The 26,745-nt window shown below is 40.2% G+C and overlaps 2 protein-coding genes across 3 annotated transcripts; both read right to left on the bottom strand.

Annotated features, from left to right (window-relative positions):
* Positions 1–2,638: 2,638 nt before the first annotated feature.
* LOC116318450 (calcium homeostasis modulator protein 5-like) lies at positions 2,639–6,808 on the bottom strand. Its single transcript, XM_031737456.2, has 2 exons — positions 6,241–6,808; positions 2,639–5,457 (listed from the first exon to the last, which is right to left on the bottom strand). Exons 1-2 carry the CDS (start codon positions 6,781–6,783, stop codon positions 5,065–5,067), a joined length of 936 nt encoding a protein of 311 aa, XP_031593316.1. The 5' UTR covers positions 6,784–6,808; the 3' UTR covers positions 2,639–5,064.
* On the bottom strand, positions 6,715–23,975 carry calhm6 (calcium homeostasis modulator family member 6). Of its 2 annotated transcripts, none has more exons than XM_039619279.1 (2): positions 23,368–23,975; positions 6,715–7,031 (listed from the first exon to the last, which is right to left on the bottom strand). In XM_039619279.1, exons 1-2 carry the CDS (start codon positions 23,926–23,928, stop codon positions 6,747–6,749), a joined length of 846 nt encoding a protein of 281 aa, XP_039475213.1. In that variant the 5' UTR covers positions 23,929–23,975; the 3' UTR covers positions 6,715–6,746. The 2 variants fall into 2 exon arrangements, with proteins under 2 accessions (XP_039475213.1, XP_031593322.2); XM_031737462.2 differs by lacking the exon at positions 6,715–7,031 and adding an exon at positions 17,517–18,280.
* Positions 23,976–26,745: the final 2,770 nt, after the last annotated feature.

Raw genomic sequence — 26,745 nt, 5'->3', positions numbered from 1 at the left:
CACGTCATAACCCTCTGATTTTTCCATGAATACCTCACAGTCTATCGGTGCGTGTAGGTGGGCAGCTTTAACATCCATCTGATGTAAAAGCATGTTTGTTGTGCTGCCTTTTGCACCAACGCTCTGATACTAGTCAGGTTAGCAGGAGGGGAAAATGTTTCTTCATAATCTCCGTCCATCGTCTTACTGGATCCTTTAGCAACATATCGTGTCTTGTATTTTTCTGATCTGTCAACATTGTTTATGACTGCATACACCCATCTACCACCCCCACCCCCCTCCCCCCACCGTCTTCTCACCCTCAGGCAGAGTGGTTAAAGTAAATGTGTTGTTTTCTCTTAGTGATTGCATCTCCTCATTCATTGCACTGACCCATTTCTCTGAGTTAGATAAGTCATTGCTTCCTTGAATGTTTGGTATGTTACACATTGCTCTGTAACAATAATCCATGTTAGTGAGTATTTGATCACAATCCTCCTTCTCAGTAACATATTCACTTAACTATCCAGGTGTTTTCCTCACTCTGGAGGGTGTTTTGCAGCCTCACAGTTAATGTCACTCTCCTGTGACCGGCTGCTCATCTCAGACATGGTTGCTGGGATCTGATCCTGAGTATCTCACATCAGTCTTTTCTCTGGTCTTGCTGGACCTGTGTGTTGTACTTTCATGCCTAACAACACTGCACCAGATGGCTCAGTAACCAGAGGCCTGGAGGGACTGAAAACTCTTATGTTACAACATAAGCAAACTGCTTTTACATTTAACGATCATTTCTGTTTAATTACATTTAAACATTTATTGTCAGTAACATTTATATTAATCAGGCTGAACTTTAATCATACTTTAGATCAGCCTGTTTTACTTATTGTTTTATTTGTGCTTTGGTTTGGGGAAGTTGTTTCTTTACTGATCTTTTCCTGTCTTCTGTTATTAGACTTGAGATATGACTGCACTATGCTGTTGCTGGTGACCACAGTTAATTCTACAAGACATGCTGTGTAGGTAAACAAACAACAACAGTTTGGTCTGCAAAGATCATATCCCACAGACTTATATACTGAAGTCTGCAAGTTTCTGAAAGTGAAATTTGTTTTGTGCACAAATCATTTTGCACATCATTAGAATGAAAGTTATTGGCCATGTTTGCATAGCCCTTTTTTAAAATGATGCTTTCATGACATTATTGTGTGTTGGGTGGTGGTCAGGGCTATGCAGACTGACAAGTGGGACATTGAATGTCATCTCTCCGGTGGGGAGGGAGCCTGAGATCGTCTAAAGTGGAGTCTGTTCTATACCAAATGCAGAAAAAATGTTTTAAGAAAGCAATTAAGTTCATGTTCCAAAAAATATGATTGTTTGCTTGCAGGACACCAGGAGAGATGAGTCCTCCGTCACAGATGGTGTGGTCAGTGAAGATGGTCGCCTGCAGGTTCAAGCTCATTGCATCTCCAACCCACATCCACTGCCACTGTACTTAAGGGAAGTTAAAGACTTTCTTCTGCACCTACATTTGGATCACCTCGATCCATGACAGTCATTCAGGCAGTAATGCCTGGACTGGAAACAAGCATCCTTAAAATAATACAACATTCCAGCTGCTGTGTTGGAATGGAAAACAAATGTGTTGTTTAAATTAGAGGCTGCACTTGTGACAGAACAATAAATATATTTTATTTTGATTATATAAGTAATGTAAGTACAAAACAAAGTTGCGGTAAACCGAAACTTATTTTCAGAATAATTTAATCTGAGACTTTGTTTCATTGTAAGATTATAACAGTGATGGCAATATAATTGTTTGTTGTTCAGCAGAACAGTGTCCAGTATGTTGGCAGTTATACTTTGTTGTGTTTAAAAATAAAAGTTGGGCTGATTTTAACATCATTACAAAAAGTGTTGTTAAAGTAAGAATCATACACATCATGCATTCAGTGTTATTATTATTATTATTATTATTATTATTGTTATTATTATTATTATTATTATTATTATTGTTATTATTATTATTATTATTATTATTGTTAGTTATAAGTGTTGTACTAGAAATGTCAAGGATGATAAAGCATAATGTGATTTTTAAAAAGTAAGTTACCACAAATTTTTACCACAAGTTTTTTAATTTAGTAGAACTTTAATGTTTGTCAGTGGGTAAACCATTAGTACTGCACAGTCTGAAACATCAAGTTATTCTTAGGTCTGCATACCTGCAATGAATAAGTTGTCCTAACAGGCATCTTAGGAAAGCTTTATTTAGTTTTTTGAGTTCTGGGAACTAATTCGATTTTACAGTGCTTTACAATATTTACACATGACTCTAAAATTCGTGCTATGAAGGTGTTTCTAAGATCACAATCTGATTTAAAAACATGATCTAAAATAAACTTTGTTAGCTATTAAATAACTCTGAGTTATTAGGAGAATATACCAAATGAGAACACAGGATGGCAGAAATGTGCTGTAACATGAGCTCTTCTTGTTTCATTGGATCAGTAACACAACAAAGAATAAATGTTGCTGTGACAGAGGAGTGCCACTGCTGTGGAGTTTCCTGTTTTACATGCAGACTCAGGTCAGGTCTCCTCTGTGCTCATCAGTGTCATGTGACTATTTTTTAATCATTATCCACAAAGTACACAAATACCAGATTAAATATTTTATTTATCAACAATACATGATCAGGCACAAACACAATGAACAAAGTTTTTATTTAAAAAATTACACACTGTAAGAAAAACAGATTTTCAAAGCATAACATACTAATAAAAAGTTTTATGGCAATCTCTCATATATACGTGTAACATCAAATCTTTAAAAGAATAAAACACTAAGGATAGTGTTCACAAAAACAGTTCTAGAGCAAGTTATCACCTTTACCTGTATGTGTTATGAGAGTGTGAGTAATGTGGATGTGTAGGATGTGGATGTGAGGCACAGATGGACGGGGGGCAGGGGAATGCCTCCATGTGTGGGTGGGTGTGGGAGTGGGAAGAGAGAGGCAGTGTTCAAACAGTTGCAACATCTCCCTCTTTGAATCAGTTTACCACTGAGCTTTGTTCTGTTATTCATGGTTGTGTGTAGTGATGATCAACGACTACTGATCAATGGCCATGAGTACCATTCCAGAGCATTCTCATTCCAAACGCGTAACATACTGACCATTTGTCACAGCCCGAGGCGTCTCACTGTAACGCAAAAGGTAACCTTTGGCGTCCTTATGAGACGCTCGGGTTCTCAGTTGAGTCCAACAGAATTGTTGGCATGTTGCGCCTTGGGATGAGAACATGTTGACACTTTAGTTGTTTGTATGATCTTCCAGGCTCTTGGTGGTGTCAAGTCTAGTACAGTATTTCTTTTGAGAATGTAACAGAGTAACAGAGGCCAATGAGGACTCTTTTAACACCTGAGCAAAGGTAAAGGACGCTCTTCAGAAAGGCTAATGCTAAAAAGACAAGCGTGATCAATCTGTAAAGGACAATTTTGTGAAAGACAAAATTTATAATCATTACAATGCAGGTTATACAGATTCCCTCAGATTTACTCTTTTTCCAGCCTGAAATTGTGAAATGTGCAGATTTAGTGAAATTCCAGACAGCACAAATGTAATTCAGAACGAAAAATAAGTAAATCAGGAAATACTCAAAGTATTTTTTCTGTCTGAAAGTACAAAGTTATAAATTAAGTTTTCTTTTTTATGCATCTGCATGTTAAATGTTTCTATTTGGAAAAATGTTTGTGTTTCAGTGCTTGGAGTGAAACTGTGGAACAGCTGAAGCAGTTTAAAATAGAGTCTTCATGTGACATAAAGATGCTGAATTTCAGTAAATGTCTCGTTTATTTAGTTTCTATGTATATTCAGAATTTTTCATCAACATCTGTTTTGTGAATGACTTGTAGGAACAAGCTAATGTGCGAACTATATTCTGTGCAATCAGGAGAATGTTTGTTGTTATTACTTAAGTTTATAACAACATGGAAGCTGGATAAATAATTAGTGATGATTAAATAAGCATGCACTTTTTCCCACTCATGTTTGGGTATGTAAACTCAATCAGAAAAGGTGCATATGTTATTTTGCTTTATTTTGTACAGTTTTTTATTTTGTAGTTTATTGTTTTATTTTATTTTTTTCTCATTTTTCATACAAGAGCTTCTGTATATTGATAAGATAAGGTAAACCTTTATTAGTCCCACACGTGGGAAATTTGTTTGGTTATTGGTTACATGATCAACATAAACTGAATAAAACAAAAAGTGTGTCAGGCTTACAGAGTGCTCGTGGATGACGGTGAAAGGTCCACGTCTATCATGGATGTTGATGTGCTGGCAGAGAACACGTACCTGTGCATCCACACTGACAACAAGCTGAACTATGAGACCAACAGAGGCATGAGCAGGATCTATTTCCTGGGGAAGCTGAGATCCATGATGGAGATTGTCTGTGGAGCACAGAGCACTGCTGTGGTCTGGGAGAGCAACACTGAAGCTGGGGACACCGCAGACTAGGATCTTTGCAGTGCAAGTGTCTTCAGAGGTGTTGTTGCAGTTTAGTGCAATTCTTCGTTCAGCAGCTCTTGTTAGGGTTGGTCTGCCTACAGCCTGCACCCTCTTCTATAACAGGAACCCTTCCCCAAAAACCTCCTCTGGCCCTCTTCTTTTCCTCTCACTCTTACAGATCACCCTCTGTTATAACAATACACTATATTTACAGCTGTTACTGTTAGTGTTCAAATGGCACACGGCTGTTTTTTGTGTTTAAATCAAGTGAAAATGTAAAGTAAGACATTCATAAAAGGTCTCAAAAGCATGAAGTGTAAAAGAGGTAGGCAGCATCAGTGGGTTTGTTTGATTTTAAAGTGGTTATGCTCTTCATGTGCTCATACTAGTCTTTGGTTAAACCACTGGGGGCAGCATTGTCATAAAGAGGCAGCTGTGGAGGCTTTTTCCTGAGTCACACTTGCACATTCAATAAAATCAGTGCTGAATAGCAACAATCACGATGCAGTGTGTTGGTTATTTATCACTTCCCTGAATATCTGAATGACTTTTTTCCAGATAAAATCCCATTTAGTTCATCTCTATTCCGTCCTCTACGTCCATGACGGGTCTCTTTTCTGGTGGAAGGTTCATGTTTTCTGCTTTCTCCACATACCTCTGCAGGGTGCTGTAATACTGCTCGCTCCTGGAAAACGTGTAGTATGCAGAGATCTCTTCCCAGGCTTTGTGGTTGGGAAACGGGAATGGATCGGGTGCCTTGTTCTCAAAGAAACTCTGCAGGTTTCTCTCAGCCAGTTTGGTGGCATACTCTAAAGCAAGGGCATCAAACCGCTCCTTTTCTTTGTCTACGTAGCTTTTCCAAAATTTAAGCTGCAGGTAGCTGACTTGGGAGCGACAGTTTTTGTAGCAGGTACCCAGAAGGCCTACAAAAGCACCAATAATGATAATGCACCAGCCCAGAATCTGCAGACACAAATGATGCTGTCAATTTCAGACTGTCTTTAGGGAGTGGACAGCAGAGAATTTATAAGGTGGAAAGGACAGTTGGGGGACAACAGACACCGTCAGACTAACAATTGAATACATCACACTGAGATACCTGGAAGCACAAACCTCAATTACTAGAGTAATTTAGTCTCTTTTACAGATTTCTAAGAACGCCCCAATTTTTTGTTTGTTTTTGGCAGTGATGCAGTATTCAGAGAGTTATGTTCTTTGTACTTCCTTTAAACACAAAGAGAACAGCCTGAAGCATTTGGCAGTCAGAGCATGCAAATATGAAAAAGCTGGAAGTAAAATTTATGAACTTGATTTCATTATTTAGACATGCAACGTGAAGAGCCAGTGCAGCAATTCAGGACTGCACTTCCATAAATGACCAATATTGAATTACTAAAAGTTTCTGGCAGCTAGTTCTCCAGAGGCCTGCTAATGAAATAATCATGTGATTCAGGTGTGCTGACCCAAGGTGAGATCTAAAACCTGAGGCCTGGAGTTGCCTACACCTGAGTTACCTGAGTTGTTCATTGTTAACATAATGGTCTAACACAAATGATCAGTCTTTGTGCCATTACTTGACAGTTTTCAATGATGGCCTGCTGTTTAAACTAAATTAGAAACCCCACTACATTCATAATAACCATAACAAGCAAACAGCAAAATACTAATCAATCAAACCCCATATTTCAAGTCTGTAATGTTGGATCTTAGGATGATCCCCCTCCCGACATCACTATGAAATCTTACCTGAGACTGAGCCCTGAACATCAGCAGCAGCTCCATGCGCTCCTCGCTAGACAGTTTAGAGCGGTCGCAGGGCACCCGGGCCAGCTCCTCACGACACTTCAGTGTCTTGTTTTTGCAGAAGAGATCGACCACCAGATTATCATCAAGACCACTAACAGCACACTCATAAAAGGTTCCATTGAGCAGAGCCACACAGAGCCACATCAGAGGAGCCACACAGGCCCCGGTGAAAATACTCATGAACACCCTGAGGCAGCCGAAACAGTTCCCACGGGGGCAAAGCTTCATGGGATTGAGGCAGCACCCAGTGTAGAGCCTCCAAAAGCGGGTACTGGAGAAAATACCAAAGATCAGCAGCACTGCAGCTGGTCCCAGCAGAAATGTCACGCCATAAGCAAAGTTCTGGTCGTGGTTGCAGGGACACTGAAAGGAGACCATGGAGAAAATTCGTTCCCCGCCTATAGTCAGCAGAGCCATGAAACTGTAGCCAATTGTGGTTTTCTGGTTCATGAGGAAACGCAAGATACCCTGGAAGTTATCCATGATGTCGGCCAATAAATCCGAGTGAAACAGCAGAGAGCTGCAAGTGAAAGAGCCAAGTGTGAGTGTGGAGTCAGTTCCTTTGTGCTGTTTTCCACAGCCAGACCAAACTCATCTGCCAAGCCCGTATGTGCCCCTCCCTTTGGCGTTCTATCTTCTCTGCAGGCCCCTCCTTCAGTGAGGCTGCACTTCCTCTCTCCCACTTCCTCTTTTATTACCATATCAATTCCATCTCCAGAGAAGAGTCGATACTAAAAAGAAAGGTGAAAAAGTTAAACTCTGCTTTCTTTTCTTTTACCATCCATCTTTACTGCCCACCCCCACCCCCTCCCCCTCCCCCACCCCACCCTAGCACCAGCATAGTTGAGTCAGTCTTTTAGAAAAATCCTGTTAGTTCAGTTACTCTGGTTGTCTTTTAACTATTATGCAATCCAGACTGTAACCTGAAACTATCTGAGGAGCAAAAACATGACAGAACATGCAAAGTGGGAAGACACACGGTACACAGCAGCAACACAAGAGCACGTTATTAGAGCACACACCAGCGGCGTCTGTAGTAGAGAGACAGTCAGCACTTAAGCGTGCGGGGGAATTGCAAACATCTATGTGGTTTTTCTGTTCCTGTCCCACAGGACTGAAGCTTGCAGTGCATTAATGCTGCACACTGAGAAATCTGTTCATGTATAAAACACATCAACAATTCCTGCAGCTCGCATTTTTGTTTAGAAAATGAGTGTTAACTAAGTGTGAAATGAAAAACTTGCACTGGACTGATGTTTGTATGCAGAATGCCTACATCTTTGTCAGTGATGTAAATTAAACATGAAACCCATCAAGTAAACCTGTGTGGACAGGAAATGTGGTATCAGGTGGTGGGGTGATCTGTTGGCAGACTGTAGGCATTCTGCATACAAACATTAGTCCAGTGCAGGTTTTTCATCAGGTTTAATTTATATCACTGATCTGTTTTAGTCAAGCTATAAAGTCCCGTCTCATTCTATTCTATTTTGCTTGTTTTAAAAGATATAATTCATGAAAATGTGAATTAATTTATAACTTATTTTCTGGATTTTTTTGCTTATTGTTCCATCTTCCACTGTTCAAATAAATCTACCACTGAAGTTACAGGCTGATCGTTTCTTTGTTCGTGTGCAAACTCACAAAATCAGCAGAGTTCACATAATTATTTCCCTGACTGTAGTTTTTAAAATATTTAGCTTTTCATTCATTTTTTGGGCAACTGAAATAACAGAACCTTCAGATCCACCCTATTTTGAGATTGCAGGCAGCACCCAGTGTGAGCAAAACCTTTCAGCATTCACATATATTATATACATTATATTGGTCACCCATCCAAATCAGTGAATTCAGGTGTTCTAATCACTTTTATACACAGATGTATAAAATCAAGCACCTCGGCAAGGCAGCCACAAAGGTTCGGCCACGTAACATCACAGAGTGGGGTTCAGTGGATGGTGACACCCATAGTGTGCAGAGTCAGTCCCTAAAGACCTCCAAACCTCATGTGGCTTGATGAGCGCTTGATGGAAAAGGTCTGCATGGCTGAGCTGAACCACATCACCAATAATGCGATGCACAGGACGGAGCGGTGTAAAGCATGCCGTCACTTAACTCTAGAGCAGTGGAAGTTTTGTAGAGTGACAAATCAGACTAATCCAATCCGTGTCTGGGTTAGGGAGCTGCCACTTGTCTGACTTCATTGTGCCACCAGTGTAAAGTTTGGTGCAGGGCAGTGGCGGAGCGGGGGGGTGGCTTACTGGGCTTAAGCCCGGGTTGTTTTTTCAGAAGCCCGGGGTCTTTTGGAGTGTAATTTTTTCATAGTTAGATGCCTGGCTGACAACTGTATAAAACAAAAACTACACACAATATCCGAAGCACATATTGCACACTGTGGGAATTTACGACTGTGCGTAAATCCCCCCTAATATTGGTATGATCCGAGCTCAGACACTAAGCGACTGAGCGAGGGGGCGGGGCAGCTGCTGCCTCGAGTGCGCTGTTGGAGAAGCGCAGCCAGGCAGACGGAGAACTGAAGTTTGACCAGGTAGTGGTACCAAAGCAAATCATTCGTACTGTACAAATGATGTAAATATGACGGTGTATCACGAAAGATTGATATAAACTGATCACTTGACCCATATTATGTTACTTGCTCTTCGAGTGAATCAACAAATGGCGAAATGAAAAGCCGAACAACAACAACGCTGTTTCTTTAGAGAGTCTTAGCTCACATGTGTGTTTATTTCATATTTTCAGTTGTTACCCTCCATGGCTAAATAGTGTTTCAGTAATGTACTGATATACAAGAATGGACATAAGGAGCTTCTTTCAAAGAAAAACTCTGGTAGATGTTATTTTATATGTTTTGTATGTTGTTCAGTATATTTCTCTGCAAAACAAGAGGAATTTCAATACACAGCAGTATATTCACAGTTTAAACCAGATATTTACATACACTTTATGGAAAACACAAGAATATTTTTACTGTACAACATCAATTTAGAGTAAACTTGTTTTGTTCTGGATAAATAAATATTGAAATATCTTTTGAATTAGTTAAATGTCAGAATAAAGAGAGACAGAGCTGTCTATCACTTTCATCATATTTAGGAGTACATATACACTAAGTTTATTGTTCATTAATAAAAACACTCCAGACGATTCCATTCTGAGCTGAAGAAGCTTCTGATAGGTTAGTAGAGTCCATGTGAGTAAATTGGTGGCACACCTGGGGATGCATATAAGGCAAAACACCAGGAAAAGAATTGTGGAGCTCCATAAGTGTGGCTCAATTTTGAATACAATTTGGTGCCATTTACAATTAAGAAATAGACAATTTCTCTCTTTACTCTTAAAGTTAACAATATGATTTTTATATTTATCAACCTAAAAAAATTAACATTTAGTCTGATTTGATGTTACAATTAAAAACGTGTTTGTGTTTTGATCTGAAGAGTTTATAAATATCTGGTTTCAACTGTATATTTGATGATTGTCAGCACAAAGAGGGAGAGAGGAACAGAGATGGAACAAGAGCAGGTGAGACACACATGTTAGTCAAATGGTTGTTTACCAAAAGTATCACCGTATCCAATGTTCCCTCTAATTTTTCATGTGTCTGAGCGAACACACAAACTCCCTGAGCGTCCCTTGGACCACTGTGAGCGACATCAGACGTGTGCACTGTGGTCACGCCAGCATCAAATCCATCCAAGTTACATGGTTTATTAAAATAATCAAATTACAGCATTTACATTTATGTTAGACTACTTTTAAACTACTTTAGCCCACTTACAATGAAAATTTTAAAAAAAAATCTTGTTCATGACCTGTGTAGTATGTTAACACTATTGGAAGTAAAAATAACATTAACTCCAAACTCAGTTTGGCAAACAACAAAGTTTTTTTGCAGCTATTTTTTTTTTAATGCAGCCAAGGCGTTCTTAAATAAACATTTCAAACTATTTACAGAACAATCAGCTGTTCTGCATCAAATCTGATGCCACACAAATTATTTGTGCCACTCCAAAAAATAATTTCTGTCCACTATGAGATAAAGGAGAACAACAGCCTGATACCTGCAGGCCTGACAACAGGAGATGTATCACTCCTGTAACACCTGTAACATTCAGCAGCCGCCTCATTGTTCTGACACACACAACAAAACTATTGACTACACTACACACTAACTACACACTAACTACACAAGATTTAAGCGCTAAACGTCTCAAATCTCTCACATCTCAGAACACCGCCGTCACTCCTAAAACTTCCCCGTTTCTTAACAACTAGATGCCACGTTGCCATATCATTTTTTGATTGGTCGACACGGTACTTTTTTCGACCAATAGGAAAGGGTGGGGGTTTTTGGTTTTGTTTTGCTCACAGGTGGAGAGTGCTTTCGAGCGTTTTCCTTATAAAACGCCGTTTTACCGTTCTTCCGCGGTAAATATAAACAACGACAGTATTCAGGAAGAAAACCAAACATTGCAGATATTTTTATCATAACTCTGGTTTTACGTGGCGATCAACACAATTTAAAAACTGGTATAAAGTCCACACTTTTCCGTCAGTTGTTCCGTCTGTCCTGCTCACATCTCCAATGGTTGGACACGTTGTCATTAACGTGGCTTCACTGCACATCAGCCACGCCGCTTTGCCAGCTAAAACACCGTGTCGGCACATAAGGACGCTGTCATAGCCTGTCAGCGGCGTTGATTGGCTGCTGCGTATATACGAATGTGAATCGCATTATTGGCTGGACTACAGGATAAGGTGGCATCGTTCTAATCCCATACAGGAGCAGCCAGTCACTCACTGACTAACACTGCAAAACAGGATTGTTAAAGTTTTAATTTCAATTCAGGTTAGATTTTTTTGTGCGCAACGCAGATTTTCTGTGCGCAGAGAGCGTGCCAGCAGTGCGCAATTGCGCACGTGCGCAGCTTAGAGGGAACATTGACCGTATCATAGGTACTCATGTATCTCGTACCTAGTGTTTCTTTTTAGGTTTGTTATTTTTCAAATTCTATATTTATTAAGTTATGCAGGCTTGTTTGCACAACAAGGCTAAATAATTATATAAACTTTTCTGAATCTAAATAGTGGACTTTGGTAGAATTAAAAAATAAGTGTAGTGCAGGTCTATGATGATTTTTAGTGTTACTATCATCTAGTTCTGATTCTGGTTCTGTTTTGGTTAAATCCTAAGTAGTCCTGATTTTGAACTGTTGTAGTCCTGTTTTAATTCCAGATCAGTTCTGGGTCTGGTTGAACTGGGGTTTAGTCCGCGTGTCTTGATACAGCCCCGACTTTGTTCTGCCTTGCTGCTTAATTAAAAAAAGTAGTTTAAGGTGTCCTGCAGATGTGATATATATTTTCCTATATAAAGTCATTCTTTTTTGAACAAAACTCAAAACAGAGCCTATTAATCTTTCAGTCACCCCCCCCCCAAAAAAAACAAAAACAAAAAAACAAACAAACAAAAAAAAAATCCCACATGCATACTACCCTTTAGGGCTAAGCCCCGGGTGTTTCGATTGTCTGCCTCCGCCTCTGGTGCAGGGTGAATTATGATGTGGGGACGTCTTCAGGATTTGGGTGCAGCACCTCAGCTGCAATGAAAGGAACTCCTAACGGTTCAGCATACCAAGAAACTTTGGACAATTTCACACAAAGTTCCCGCAACACTGGGAAAGTCTGGGAATATCCCCCTCCTGTTGCCTGTTAAAGACATGAATGAGCAAGCGTGGTGTGGAAGAAGTTGACTGGCCTGCACAGAGTTCTGGCCTCAACACTTTGGAATACCTTTGGGATGAATCAGAGTAGAGACTACGAGCCACACAGTCTCATCCAACATCAGTATTTGACTTCACTAATGCAGTTCGGGAAGACGGTGAAAAATTCCCATAGACACACTCCTACACCTTGTGTGAAGCCTTCCAAGAAGAGTTGCAGCTGTTACAGCTGCAGAGAGTGGGACGACATCATATTAAACCCATGGATTCATATGCATGTGAAAGAGGACGAGCAAATATATCTGGTAATATAGCGAACTCCAGAAAAACCATCATTCAGCTTCTTATTTAGAAGTTTGCTAAAATATTGAACCTATTAAAACAAAAGAATGTTTAAAGCCACATCTGTCCTATTCGACCTCCAACTCTAACTACTTCCACACACTTTCAGCTGCAGGAACTATTCAAACTTTAAAATGTTCCCAAAACATTGAACTATTGAACCTGTATTCATCTGTTTTCTTATCTTTTATGATTTTTATTCAGTTCCACTTTAAGTTTCATGCTTATTTTCAGCTTTATTCAGAGAAGGTTGCACAGGATGTTTGTGAGTATAGTGAGTCCGAACATCCATCTAAAAGATTTCTCTTTTAACTGCTGCTGAATTCATCTTCTTTCAAACAATGTTTCAAAGCTTGCCATATTCTGAGTGCTGTGTGGAAATCTGGGGAAATACATACAAAACTTCACTTCAACCATTATGTAAAATTCAGAAAAAAGCAATCAGGATGATTACTAAAGCAGAATTTAGAGACCACACTAACATTATCTTCTTAGAATTATAAATCCTGAAGTTTATGGATCTTATAAAATGTAAAAACTGCAAAAATGATGTACAAATAGATATAATATGTTACCAGGAAATGTACAAAGGATGTTTTTTGACAGAGAAGGGGACTATGATTTGAGGGGAAAATTAAATTTGAAGACTTTTAAAGCACGGACAACGGTTAAAACGTTTTGTGGAGTAAAACTGTGGAACAGTTTTCCTGTGGACCTACAGCAATGTTCAAGCATTATTCAGTACATAGAGGTTTCAAAAAGTGCTTCTGGTGGAATATGAAACTGATAAATTTGATAACCGATAGTATATATAACTATGCTAAATTGTATCTGAATTATATGTATCACTGTAGCTATGTTTATGCATGTCCTTCAGTCTGTCTTTATTATGTGGGGTAAGTGATGAGGGGAAGTTGGGGTAACACTGAATATGGTGAGTCAATCGAGTGTTGAGCGTGGGGCAGGGATTCATAAGTATGTATAAGTTCGTCCTACTCCATTTCAGACCTAATGATTGTCATTTCATGTAATTTAGATTCTGTTTATTATTTTAATTAATTTTTTTGTTTTGTTTTTGTCTGAGCACATCCGTGTGTGTATGTACATACATATATATTCAGATTTGTACATGTAAATGCAAGTATGTGTACATGTATATATTGGTTTGTTGTATATGTCTGAAATCAAAGTAGAGGGAGTACCACCTAATTGGAGCATGGTATTTTCTCTCAAGAGCAGGATGAACCCCGTTTTTTAAAATTGTTCCCCTGACCACCTCATTCATGGGGGTATTGGTACAGACAGCCCCTTCACCCTGATGCTCTCAGTGCCTAATAAAAGCTCCATATATACTGGATCTTTACTGACATTGGGCATTATTGTAAATCAGAGGTCAGTCTGCAAAGGTGCATCATGAAACAAACGGGTTATGATCCTTCTGGTGACCAGCAGCCGCTAATTGATGCTGCGTGACATCATAAACACATTAAGCCTGGCTTGGTGCTCAGTCACTCAGTAGCAAACTAACCAATACTGGGTCCTTCAGCGCCTGTAAAAACATGAACTTCTGCAAATAAAGCCACTACCCTTTGTGCTTTGACAACAACAGGAAATAAATCACAGTTTCAGTTAGCTGGGTCACGTGCATTTTGTGGATAGTATTCTATTCAGTTTTTATATATAGCACCGTCACCTCACAACACTTTATATTGTGAAGCAAAGTCTCTACAAAAATAGAGAGAAACCCTCACAGACAGTCGACCACCTATGAGCAAACACTTGGCAACTACAACAGCCAGAAGGCATGCAGGGAGGCACGTTTCCACACTCACACTAGTGGATGACGGATATTATTCTTCTTATTATTACTATTAATAGTAACAGTACTAGTTATAATTGTGGGGTGGCTGTAGCTCAGGAGATAGAGCAGGTCATCTACCAGTGGGAAGGTTAGTGGTTTGAATCCCGACTGCTCTGATCTGTATGCCAAATATCCATGAGCAAGATACTAACCCCACATTTCTCAGCAATCCAAGTGTGAATGTTTGTGAAGTTTAGATAGAAAGTACGTACTTAGACAAACTATGTTTATAGAAATGGGAGAAGGCAAATTGTAAAAAGCACTTTGAGTGCACAGGAAGAGTAGAGAACCAGTCCATTCACCATTTATTTTCGAAAAACCGTGTGTCATGATGTCTGATTTTCTGGTGGAGTCCAAATGCAGGACTCGGGATGGGCACCGAGACAGTTTGTTTATTTACAGTGAAACAACGTACAAACAGTGAAAACATAAGGAAGTGTGAATTGTGTCTCCAGGACTCCAATATTTACAAAATACAAAGTTCAAGGTGTTTTCTTCACAGGGGAAAACTCACCTGATGTCCATCAACCATCCTCGTTTCTCTGACCTTTTCAAATATAGGATTTAAAACAAAGTTTAAGCTTTATAATCACTTTATTACATTTCCTCCTCTTCTGTGTTGTACTTAACATATTTTATTATTAATTCCATCACATATGAACATTCAGTCACAAATGAATTCTTCATGTTTCACTCAGTTAATACTGTTTTACTTCAGTTACATTTTCACTCACTTTTTGTCTTCAGAACTTGTTTTTTAAGTCATAATATACTCAGTTTAATTTCTTTTATTAAATCATATATTAAAATACTGTCTCTGAATATTTGCTTGGTCATTCTGACCAAATTCTGACCAAAATAAATTCTCACTGGTACAACGAACCCCAGCACACACAACACACACAAACCAGTCACAGTAAAAGTTCAGGCATTAATTACTCAAACTGCATTTCTCATCCATCATATTAATTAGACTTACTTTGATTATATCTTTGATTAAGAATAAAGCTGATTTACTATTAGTAAAAGCACATATAGAGAAACTGTGTTCAAACAGGTTGTGTTACTGTAACCATAAGAGGCTGGATGTTCAGACCTTTTACTCTCTCATCATTGTAATCAGAGGTAAACTTTCAGCCCCACATTTCTCAACAAAATAATCAGTGAAATGGAAACCTTTGCCTGTTCTCGTTCATACGACTTCTATAAAACACACCGTGGCCATGAAAGATGAAGGTTTCATGGCCACAGTGTAGTTGTAGTTTTAATGTGACGGAGATCTGATGTCACGTTGTTAAGGAGAGACGAGCGTAACACATTAATTCAACTTCTGTGTCAGATCTACATTATAACTAACACCATACGTACACCTCCCGAGAAATTTAACTACACGTCTGCTCGATGCATACCACAACAACTTGAACGGCATGGAAGGTTGCAGAAGTTTCTGGTTACTACCTAAGTTAGGACATACATTTCTTGCACAAGTCTAAATTTAGACTCCTGCGGGACTTAAAAGGTCTTAACATCCATGCTTTTATGTTTACAGTGATACAAAATGTTAGAATAGATTTCATCTATATGTGCTTTTTCTTTTCTTTACACTTCTGCAGGACAGTCAAAGAAAAGAGGTTTTTTTTTTTTTTTTCTTTTTAACCTGTCCCGTTTGGTTCTTTTGCCATCAGAATTATTGTCTAAAGGCGAAGAAAGATGCCCAACGGATTTACTTTACCAAATTGACCATCCCAGCCTTGCCGTAATGGTCCATTTGATTCACCTTTATTGTTTATTTTATTTTCACTTGCTGAATACGGGACAGACTTGACTGGGGGAAGGAAAGGGAGAGAGAAAGAGGAAAGAAAAACAGCGGGGGAAGAGGGACGGGGAAAAAGGGCAAAAACCAAAACCAACAGAATAAGCAGACAAAAAATACATATATCGATCACCTGGATCACCTGTTGAGAAAGAAAGAAGAAAGCAAGCAGAAGAAAACGAGAGTAATAAACAACATCACAATGATCTATGGGAATATGACAGTAAATACTAAATGTTAGACATTATTGTGCAGCACGTAAGATCGACAGCGCACAGTGTGCTTTGAGGTAAGAGCCAAAAAGGGTGTAGTTTGTGTGTGTGAGCACCCGTGTGTACACCTGTGAGCATGGACGCGCTTGTTTTTTTTAAAAGGTTAGAAAAGAGGTTATTAATAGAATATAGGAGGTACTGTGGGTAGGGATGGGTATTGATAAGATTTTAACGATTCCGATTCCATTTTCGATTCTGTTTAACGATTCGATTCTTTATCGATTCTCTTATCGATTCTTATTTTTAAAAAGGAGAGCACTAAGGTCGATTAGCTTAGAATTTTGTTTTATATCTTCTCTCTGAACAAGATAGAAATTTAGGAGTAACATGGCCTTACAAACCCAACAGTGAGATCTTAAGAGATCCACAGCCTGCGGCTCTTCAATGGGGTGTCACAGGGTCCCCGGGGAAAATTGTAAATGTAAAATAATAAAATAAATATTCTTCTGTAGCAATAACAAAGTATAACATAAATTATTCTGTAGCAATTACACAAGAATATCCAGTAATGTCCCTGCCTACAATTAAACACATTCACTTACCATCTGCTGTGGCAAATGGCTGCAAGGTTTTGACCACAAACTTAATCACTGCTCGGTGACATTCGGGCCTGAAAAGAGACGCTAACGGTAGACTGCAGCGACAACTGTTAGCGAGCGCCAGCCAGACTCTGTCTGTCTGTCTCATCATGGTCACCTAAATGCACAGTAATGGCAGGTTTTGTAATAAAGCAGATCGCGCTAACATAATATGCACTGTTAGTTGATTATTTACCTGCCGCATTAACGGGAGATGACGTGCAAACGTTACCGCTGCTGCTGGGTTGAGATTCACGAGTCCGGAGCGGAATTAAAACATTCATTTAAGTTCATCGCGTGTTTTGTGAGCAAATGCTTTTGCATATTCGTAGTGTTTCCTCCCTTAATGAAATATCTACTTTGCAAGTATTGCAAGTTGCCCTGTTGTCATCCGTTCTGGTAAAGTATAACCAAACTTTTGAGCGCTTTGAGCCGCTTAGGCGCCGTGTTTCCTGCCAGGTACGCTCCGACGCTCCGCAACGTGGTGACGCTCATTCGGGCGACTGGAATGATAAAGAATCGTTTGCAAAATGGCAAACGATTCCAAGGAATTGAAACAGTGGGAACCGGTTCTCAGCAAGAACCGTTTTCGATACCCATCCCTAACTGTGGGAGCGCAGCAGGTAAATGCAGACACACAAGCTACACACAGGATGAAAGACTCGGGAGGATCAGACAGATTCTCCCGAGTCTGCAAACAGAACATGGAATTAAAAACTAAAGACTCACATGACAAAGGAAATACATAATAATCTAAAGATACCAAAGTTGCTGCACACTATCCTTTCACTGCCCCACTTTATGCAACTACAATATTAAGCATACAAATGATTATTTCATGCATATTTCATACACTGTTCAAAATTACAAAGTTAACAGCATTTATAGAGGTCCTTCTTTACTTCACACCTTTTCACAGTTGAATGTGGGTAGTCTGTGACTCACAGTGGCATTCTCCCATCATCTACAAAACTAAGAACAGCTGGGTTATCTTCTACAGACTCGTTTGACTTGATTGAAGTCAGCCTCATCATCCCGTTGTCAGTCTCCTGGGAGTTCTCCACATATCGGTGCAAAGTGCTGTAGTAGTTATCTTTGGTGGTAAACTTGTAGAGAGAGGAGATCTTCTCCCAGTCTCGGTTGGATGGTGTGATGAAATTTTCAGGTGGTGTCTTTTCAAAGAAGCTCTTTAGGTTTCTCTCAGCAAACACTTTGGCGTGCTTAGCTGTATAGGAATCAAGTAGATTGCTCTCCTCGTGCACATACGCCTTCCAGAACTGCAGCTGCAGGTAGCTAATAGGGGAGGAGCACCGAGCCACACAGGTGAGCAGCAGGTTTGTCAACATGATGAGAGTGATGAGCAGCCAACCGAGGATCTACGGACAGTATTTATAGTAAATAGTAAACAGGTAATAGAGATAATAAAAGCAGTTTTACCGTTTAGTCACACACAAGGAAATTAAAGCAAAATAAAAAATAACAAGGGAAAAAGGTTTCTAAAATTCTTTAAGTTAACGGCTACAAATGACAACAGAACACTGGTACATTTTGTAATTGTATATCAGTGCAGGGCTCGCAAAATCGCTAGCCCGACGTCCCGGGGCTAGCGATATTTCCAGTCGGGCTACCAAAATCTATCTCAGCCCTGCCCGTCGGGCTATCATAGGAAGGGAAAATATATGACAATGCCTTTGCTTTCTTTCGCAAATGTAGCTGAGTAATTATGTCATTGGCATCGATGAGCCTCTGTCAATATGTGCCGTATTGAAATCGCGTTTGAATTTGCGCTTGTTTTTTACCTTCAGTTTCACTTTGTGATCGCGCAAACTGTGTATAGAGAGTGGCAGTATTGAATGGTGAGTGACGATTAATTGCGCACCAATTCCTCGGCAATCCTGTTATCATTTGTAGCAGCGACAGGTAATAAACCAGTCCTCATCAAAGAACAGTGCTCTTTAATGAATGCAGCACATAACTTTACATCGTAGAGGTAACAGGGAGACGCATCGAGTTATCAGTTAGAATTAGTGATGTTCGATTCGTGAATGAATCGGTCAGTACTCGAGAATCACTTTACTGACTCGTGAATCATGATTCACAAGTGCAACTGACTCACTGACTCATCCCTGTTGCTGTTAGAAAACTAATTCCATTAGTAGAAATATATCTAGCTTATAATTAAAATTGTGGGGAAAAAAACAACAGCCAGTTTCTTAACAAAAACATTTCTGCTCTGAACTGGAAGAAAAAACCCTGAGTAGAAGCTCGCATCAAGACAATAGCTCCTCAGTTCACAGTAGCATCGCTCAGCTAGCATGCTAACAGCACATTTGAGTTACTCACCCCCTCCCTTGCTGTGCTGAATCATAGCATAAGCGAATCACTCACTCACTCACCCCTCCCTCCTGGCTCATAGCTTCTTCTTCTTCTTCTTGGTTGGCAACCAGTGTTGCCAACTTAGCGATTTTTGTCGCTATATTTAGCGAGTTTTCAGACCCCTTAGCGACTTTTTTTTTTTTCTAAGCGACTAGCGACAAATCTGGCGACTTTTTCTGGTGTTATTGGAGATTTATTTATGACGACTTTTTGACGTGAAAGTGGGTATCGCTTTACTCTCAACAAGCAGCGGGTGCTGCCGTGGGCACCTCGCCCGCATTAAAGCGCTCACAGGCGGAGGATAGTCCTCCCCAGCTGCTATCAGGGCAGACGATGTTCACACCTATGCGTCCGAACTGCAAATGAATCGCGCATGAGCGAAGCCGCTGCTCCGCACTGACTGTAACGCAGTCAGTTCTTCTTTACTCTTATGCTGTTTGGTGGATCACGAGGTTTAAAACTACTTATAAACACACACACACACAAAGTAACTCCACCAGAGTGCCTATTTCGGTCTTTTTTGCCGGTCCAAGCACGGATAAAGGAGCAGGGTTGGAATTCTGACTTTAAAAAACAATAATTGCTAAAATAAATTTAATTTGTAGTTCTAAATAAATTCTAAATGCATTTAGGACGTTTTTACTCACTTTATGTCTCTTCCACAATGTTATTTCTCTCTCCAACAACGTAGGTTACAATTATATTACCATGACCAATTATGCAAATTAGGCGATGATGTCATTTGGCGACTTCTGGCGACTTTTAGGACAGCCGATAGCGATTTTCCTTACTGAGGAGTTGGCAACACTGTTGGCAACCAATGTTAAGGCACTTTACTGCCCCCTGGCTCATAGCTCAGTGGACATTTAGATGAGATATATTTGACACATTTAAGGAAAATACCAATAAAATAAAATAAAAATAAATAAATGTTCCTTTAGACTTTTTTTTTTTGCTCTTTTTGCTCTAAAAAATAGTTGTTTTCTTTACAATCATTCATCTTAGCAGTAGGATTTACATTAAAAGAGAAACAAATTAAGTTTGAGTGAAAATATACATTTTGCACTCTCTGGTCAACTGACTCAGTGACTCAAATGACTCAAGAAACCTGATTAACTTTGGTGAGTGACTCATTAAAACTCGATTCAGTAAAAAGAATCGAATTTACCATCACTAGTTAGAATATAGTTAAGACGGCTAACTCTACAGTCTCCCGACTGCACTTTCCTCTTATTTCACGACACCACCCTCTAGTGGTGCAATATGGTATAGTCAGACAGGACACAACATCACTTACTAGCTTACTCTTCAAACGTGGCAAGTGAAATCTCCCGCAGCAAGCTTAAACGTGCTAGAGGTTGATTGCGCAGAAATTAAAAAAAAAAAAATCGCTGGCATGTGTAAAGACAGATGGATTTACGCGGGTATTTTAGTTCTGCTGAGCCAAAAAGACAGGTCAGGATGAAGAAGGGACAGGCAAAGAAAGGCCGACCACAAAGCGGAAAAGTTACGACAAATCAGACTACGAGGCAAAAGAAAGTGCAGTTTTTGGTTTCATGGACAAAAGAATTTCTGTGGCTGGAATATGACGAGCTAAATAACATCATGTTCTGCCGGGTGTGTCGGGAGTTTCCCTCGATTTCTGAGTCGACAAGCGCCTTTGTTACTGGGACCAGTAATTTTAGGAAAGACCCATCAGAACTCATGAGAAATCTCTGCATCACAAGAAATGCATTGGTGCTCAGTCTGCAGCATCTGTCCCAGAACAAACACCAATTGCAAAACCATACTAAAAATAAACCAAGCACAACAAGAAGTCCTGAAAAAGCTGTTTAGAGCAACGTACTATGTTGCAAAGAGTGAACTACCACTGGCAAAATTTAGCAGTCTTTGCAAACTTCAGAAAGCAAATGGCCTCGATCTTGGTTCCACTTACCTCAATGACCATGCTTGCAGAGAGTTTATTGGAGCAATAGCACAAACTTCAAGAGACCAGATTGAAAAAATTCAAGAAAGCAGGTTTTTATCCATTCTTGCAGATGGCAGTACAGACACTGGTATAATAGAACAGGAGTTGGTTCACGTCAGGTATGTGAGGGATAATGGTGACATATCCACATACATGATTAAATGTCAGCCAGTCAAGAGTGCAAATGCTGCAGGTATTTTAGAGGCTATTGATGAAGCAGTGAACACCATGGGTATCAGAGAAGACACATGGAAAAGAAAGTAGTGTGTGCAAATTTTGATGGTGCTGCAGTGATGATGGGTGAGAAAAAAAGGAGTAGCTGGGAGACTGAAACAGAGGATACCTCACATCATAACAATCCACTGTGTGGCACACAAACTAGAGCTAGCCGTGCTGGATAGCGTGAAAGGCTGTGAGTACCTGGTGAAATTTGAAGATACACTGAAAACCATCTTTAAGATGTACTACTATTCCCCAAAGAAGCGAAGAGAGCTGACAGAAATAAGTGAACTGCTAAATGAGAAGATGGCACATTTCAGTGGCCTGAAGAGCACACGGTGGCTTCCAAGCCGGCTGAGATGTCTAAAGGCTGTGGAAAAAAATTACACTCCCACTGTTGTTCATATGGAGAACATGGCAGAAGGAAGTGATGTCAAAGCCGAGGATGCAGCCAAGGCTAAGGGGTGGTGCAGGAGATGAAGACTGAGAAATTTGTTCGCTTCCTGCATTTCATGTTGGACTACAGTACCATCTTATCCAAGTGCTGTACTGATTTTCAGCATGATAACCTAAACATCACACGAACAAATCAGTTAGTTGAGAGCACAACATCACGCTTACTCAGCCTAAAAACAAAACCAGGAGAATATCAGAAAACCTTGGACACAAAGTTCACAGCGAACCAGGATGGTAGCATTTGCTACTGTGGAACTCAGCTAACAAAAAGTCAGCGACCTGCTAGAAGAGGTGAGGGAACAGACCAAGACACCTTTGGTGCAGAGATCCAGAAGATTATTGACAACACAGTCAAGTACAAGTACAACAGATTTAAAAATCTCCATGAAAAGCCTCTCTCTTGTTTCAAGGTTTTTGACCCTTGCACTCTTCCCTACCCCAGAGAAGAACTAGCAAATTATGGGGATGAAGAGGTGGATTATCTTGTCACACATTTTGCCTGTTTGCTAGATGCAGACGAGAAAGAGAAAATTCCACAAGAATGGATGGATCTAAAAGTGTGGCTTGCAGAACGCCGGGGTCGCAAAGTAGATTGCTTGTACAGAGCTCTCCTCTCTGAGAATCCAGAACACCTCTCTCATATCTTGTTGCTGGTGAAATTAATGCTGACACTTAGTCCATCAACAGCCATCTGTGAGAGAGGATTTTCTTGCATGAACCGAGTGAAGACAACACATCGTACCTCTCTACACCCTGAAACACTGAATGACTGCATGTAACTCTCCATTAAACCCAAGTGAGCAAGTGTCACAGTCATGCAGACCTAGTGTTAGTGTGGAAACCCAAATGTAGACGTGCCAGGGTGCGTCCAACGAAAAATGAGCCGTTTATAATGCTGAGAAAACTGAGAAGTGAAATCTAGACAAATACACACGCGCGCACACACGCACACACACACACACACACACACACGTGTGTATTTATATCCTTGTGGGGACAACTCATTGACATAATACTTCCCTAGCTGCTTACCCTAACATACACGCACACACACACACACACACACAAAACACCAACCAAACCGGGAATAAAATTGCGAAATAAACACTAGAAAAAACCCCAAAACAAAACAAAACACTGGGTCCAATGATGTTTGATGGTAAAGCAGATCGATTGGATAAACAGGGGTGTAAACTAAAACTCTGAGAGAACATAAACTGACTCCTGAACACAACTGGGAACCACTGCAGAATTAAGTAACACAAATAATAACATTAAAAATATGATAAACAATACCAATGAAAATAAAAGCATTTATCCCACAGGCATCTTTAGCTGTTCTATTGAAAAAATAACTTTCAGTTTACTGATAATTTTTAGATAAAAAAACAAACAGATCTAAAGAACTGTTGAGTGTGAAAAGCAGCAGAGCATTTTACGTACCTGAGACTCAGCTCGGAGATTAAGCAGAACATCTTCTCTGACAGCCTGCGATACACTAATGCCTTTCCCACAGGGGAACCTGTGCAGCTCCTTCTCACACTGGACCTCAGAGTTCCCATCTCTGCACACGTGTTTGTTGTAAATGCTCACATTGGTCCCCGTCATGGCGCACTCGTAGTAGTTTCCATTGAGTAAAGCTACAGCTATCCAAGTAGAAGGCGCAACAAGCGCAGAGGTGCCGATCTGAAAGAGGACCACACCAGCAGCAACCAGCTTCTTGCAGCACAACGACTTGTCCCTATGCTGGCACAGACCCGTCAGCAGCTTCCACGTTTTCTTACTCAGGATGTAACCCAGCAGCAGCAGAGCCAGAGCTGGCACCAGCAGGAACACCATTCCATAGACAAAGTTCAGCTCGTTGCAGGGACACTTAAATACCACTGTAGAGAATATCTGCTCTCCTCCCGCTGTCAACAGAGCTATCAGGCCAAAACCAAGGTTGGTCTGTTTACCTGCAATGTTCAGAACAGTCTTAAACTTGTCCATCTTCAACTGCTGCATAAATGAGCGATTGCTGAGAAACAATGTCAGTTTCACTTCCAGCTTCAACGTCAGCTGTACCGCTGAGTCCTCTACCACTTCCTCTTTGAAAAACAGCATGCGAGATGACAGTGACTGCTCTTCCTGCATTATAGGGCACCTTACACCTGCATAAAGCAGATTTCACCACATAAAGTGAAAACAGGCGCTGCTGTAACAGGGCATAAATGTCAAACGTTGCTTTTGGTTAAAAGGAAATCCCAGTCAGCATATGAGAGTCTACTAAACAGCAGTTCAATTTCAGAGAGTAATAAAGAACAAGTTGATGTTCTGTTCTTTTTGAATGTGTTATTTTAATCCAAACTTGAGAGAGGCTCCAGCGCCCCGCGACCCTGACAAGGATAAGCAGAAGAGAATGGATGGATGCAATCCAAACTTTTTCATTTTAATCCCGAATCCAAACTGGAAGCTGGTTCCACAGAAGAGTGGCCTGAAAGCTGGAGGCTCTTTTAAATACTCTAGGAACTACAAACCTGCAGTGTGAGAGCGAAGTGCTCTAATAGGGTGATATGGTACTACAAGGTCATTATGATAAGATGGGGCCTGATTATTTAAGACCTTGTATGTGAGGAGCAGGATTTTGAATTCAATTCTGGATTTAACAGGAAGCCAATGAAGGGAAGCCAAAACAGGAGGAATCTGCTCTCTGCCTGTCAGTACTTTTGTTACAGCATTTTAGCTCAATTGTCCTAAATTTTTAGGACATCTTGATAATAACGAATTACAACAGTCTAGCCTACAAGTAACAAATGCATGAACTAGTTTTGAATTTTAGAGATATTATGGAAATGGAAGAAAGCAGTCCTACGTATTTGTTTAATATGAATTCCAGTAAATTTGGAAAAACAATATTTTCTTTTTTTGCTTCTTAGCAAGGTAGACACATTCATCTATCATATCATAATACTAAAAAACATAGCTGCAGCACAACAACGGATCGAGCCTGGTGAGTATGGCTCGTTTAGCAATTCACATATTCACAACAGTGACAATACAGATTAAATGTTCAACAATCTTACTATTGTTTATATTCACAGCCACCTACTTGAATTGTTAACTCGGGGTTGGTGAAACTACTCCTGCCAGGAAACAGCTGTGTGACGAGCTGAGCAGAATCCGAATCATTTTTCTTAAATTAGGCTACATATATACAGTGTTGGGACTAACGCGTTGTTAAGTAACGCGTTACAGTAACTACGTTATTATTGTGGTAACGAGCACGGTAACTAGTTATTATGCCAAAACCAGGAACGCGTTACTCGTTACTGGGATTTAGATAGGCTCGTTACTCGATTACTTACGTGTGGTGGATATCGCGAGCTCCACAGATTCAATAACATTAGCAAGTGGTGGAGGCCAGCAGGTGGATGAAGGAAAGGGAGGCAAGAGGAGAGACCAAGCGGCCGCCCGGTCCGCGTGTCAGGTGAACTGAACTTCAGGTAAGAAGTTATGACCTGCAGTCTATCTGAGTCAGATATAAACCAAGTTTAGGTGGAGTTTATTTTCGGTATGCTGACATTTTCGTACTGCGTGCTAGCTAGCATGACGGAGTTTCTATACAGCTGGTGGGTGCTATGTGTTACTGATGTTGAACTTTATTTTGTTCATACGGTTAATTATTAGAGTTGCCAACCGTCCCTAAAAACAGAATCGTCTGGTATTCAGAGAAAATATTACGCGTTTCGTACTGAGGTGAAAAGGAACACAGTTTGTCCCGGACTTCAGCTACAATGAAAAAGACACAAAGCTGAAGCTGCACAGCTGCCTCTTCTTCTCTCATTCTCTCCGTTTCTACTTCAATCATGAAACTGATCAATGATCAGCTGATCGGCTTTTCTCTCTTGTTTATTTATCGCCCACTTTGCGCCAGAAAGAGGAAACCAGCGGATGTCGCGTTAAACAACAGCAGCAAGTTTAAGCTTGATCAGCTGTTGTTAGAATTTATTTAATATTAATTTCTAGTATCAGCTGATGTTTGCTGGAGCCACAGCTGTAAAGCTGCTGGTCATGATATCGGTTTGGTTATCTGGTGAGAGGAAACATGAAGATGAAACCAGGAGATGTCCTTACTGAATCATCAGAGCTGAACAGGTGATGTAGAAACAGGTTTACCTTTTAGGTGACATGAATGAGTTGAAGTTATGAACTGTTTCTGAGAGACAAATAACACCAGGATCCTTTTCTACGTAGCTGACAGCTGGTAACTGTGCAGGGGCGGGTCTAGCAAAGTGTTGCCAGGGGGGCAGGTAGGGCATTAACAGGGAAAGGGGGCACAAGGAAATACTTTTCTTTATTATTCTCATTTAAAATGTCTCGCTTTAAAAAAAAATAATTATCTGAGTCTTACAACAAGCGATTGATAGATTGATACATATATACCATCAGAACAGTGTACATCACTGTCACAACAGTGTTTATTTTCATTCAAAGGCTTTTATGATTTTTCCTATAATGGTGGGCGGGTCTCTAGTCAAAATGCCGGGGACGATTTTTTTGTCCCAGTCCAGCTCTGTATGCAGCTCATCTGCAGTCTGGTGTTACCTACATCTTCCTATTCAGAAGGCAGAATTTCCAAGTTCTGAGTACAATCAAAAGCACCACGACTGCAGTTTTTGTGTTGGATGTAAAAGCAGGCTAGAATCATGCGGCGGTCAACGATGGTCCAGGCGTGATTTCTCTCATGGAAATGTGCACATTATTTTTCCTTTCTGTTGGTAGGTGGCACAGTGCACTTGTGGCAAGTAAGCAAGCTAGAAGACTGGCAGTCTTGCTGGGTAT

Source organism: Oreochromis aureus, linkage group 11 (genome assembly GCF_013358895.1).
Source record: "Oreochromis aureus strain Israel breed Guangdong linkage group 11, ZZ_aureus, whole genome shotgun sequence".
Lineage (NCBI taxonomy): Eukaryota > Metazoa > Chordata > Actinopteri > Cichliformes > Cichlidae > Oreochromis > Oreochromis aureus.
Note: the sequence above shows the minus strand (reverse complement) of the source record. Positions and strands in the feature narration are given on the sequence as shown.

Bases quoted from the DNA above. Each gene is read 5' to 3' on its own strand.
- LOC116318450 (XM_031737456.2), bottom strand. From the start codon at position 6,783: ATGGATAACTTCCAGGGTATCTTGCGTTTCCTCATGAACCAGAAAACC. The intron at 5,458-6,240 runs GTAAGATTTCAT...TTGTGTCTGCAG, and splicing joins TGTTCAGGGCTCAGTCTCAG to ATTCTGGGCTGGTGCATTAT.
- calhm6 (XM_031737462.2), bottom strand. From the start codon at position 23,928: ATGCAGCAGTTGAAGATGGACAAGTTTAAGACTGTTCTGAACATTGCA. The intron at 18,281-23,367 runs GTACGTAAAATG...TACTGTCCGTAG, and splicing joins ATCTCCGAGCTGAGTCTCAG to ATCCTCGGTTGGCTGCTCAT.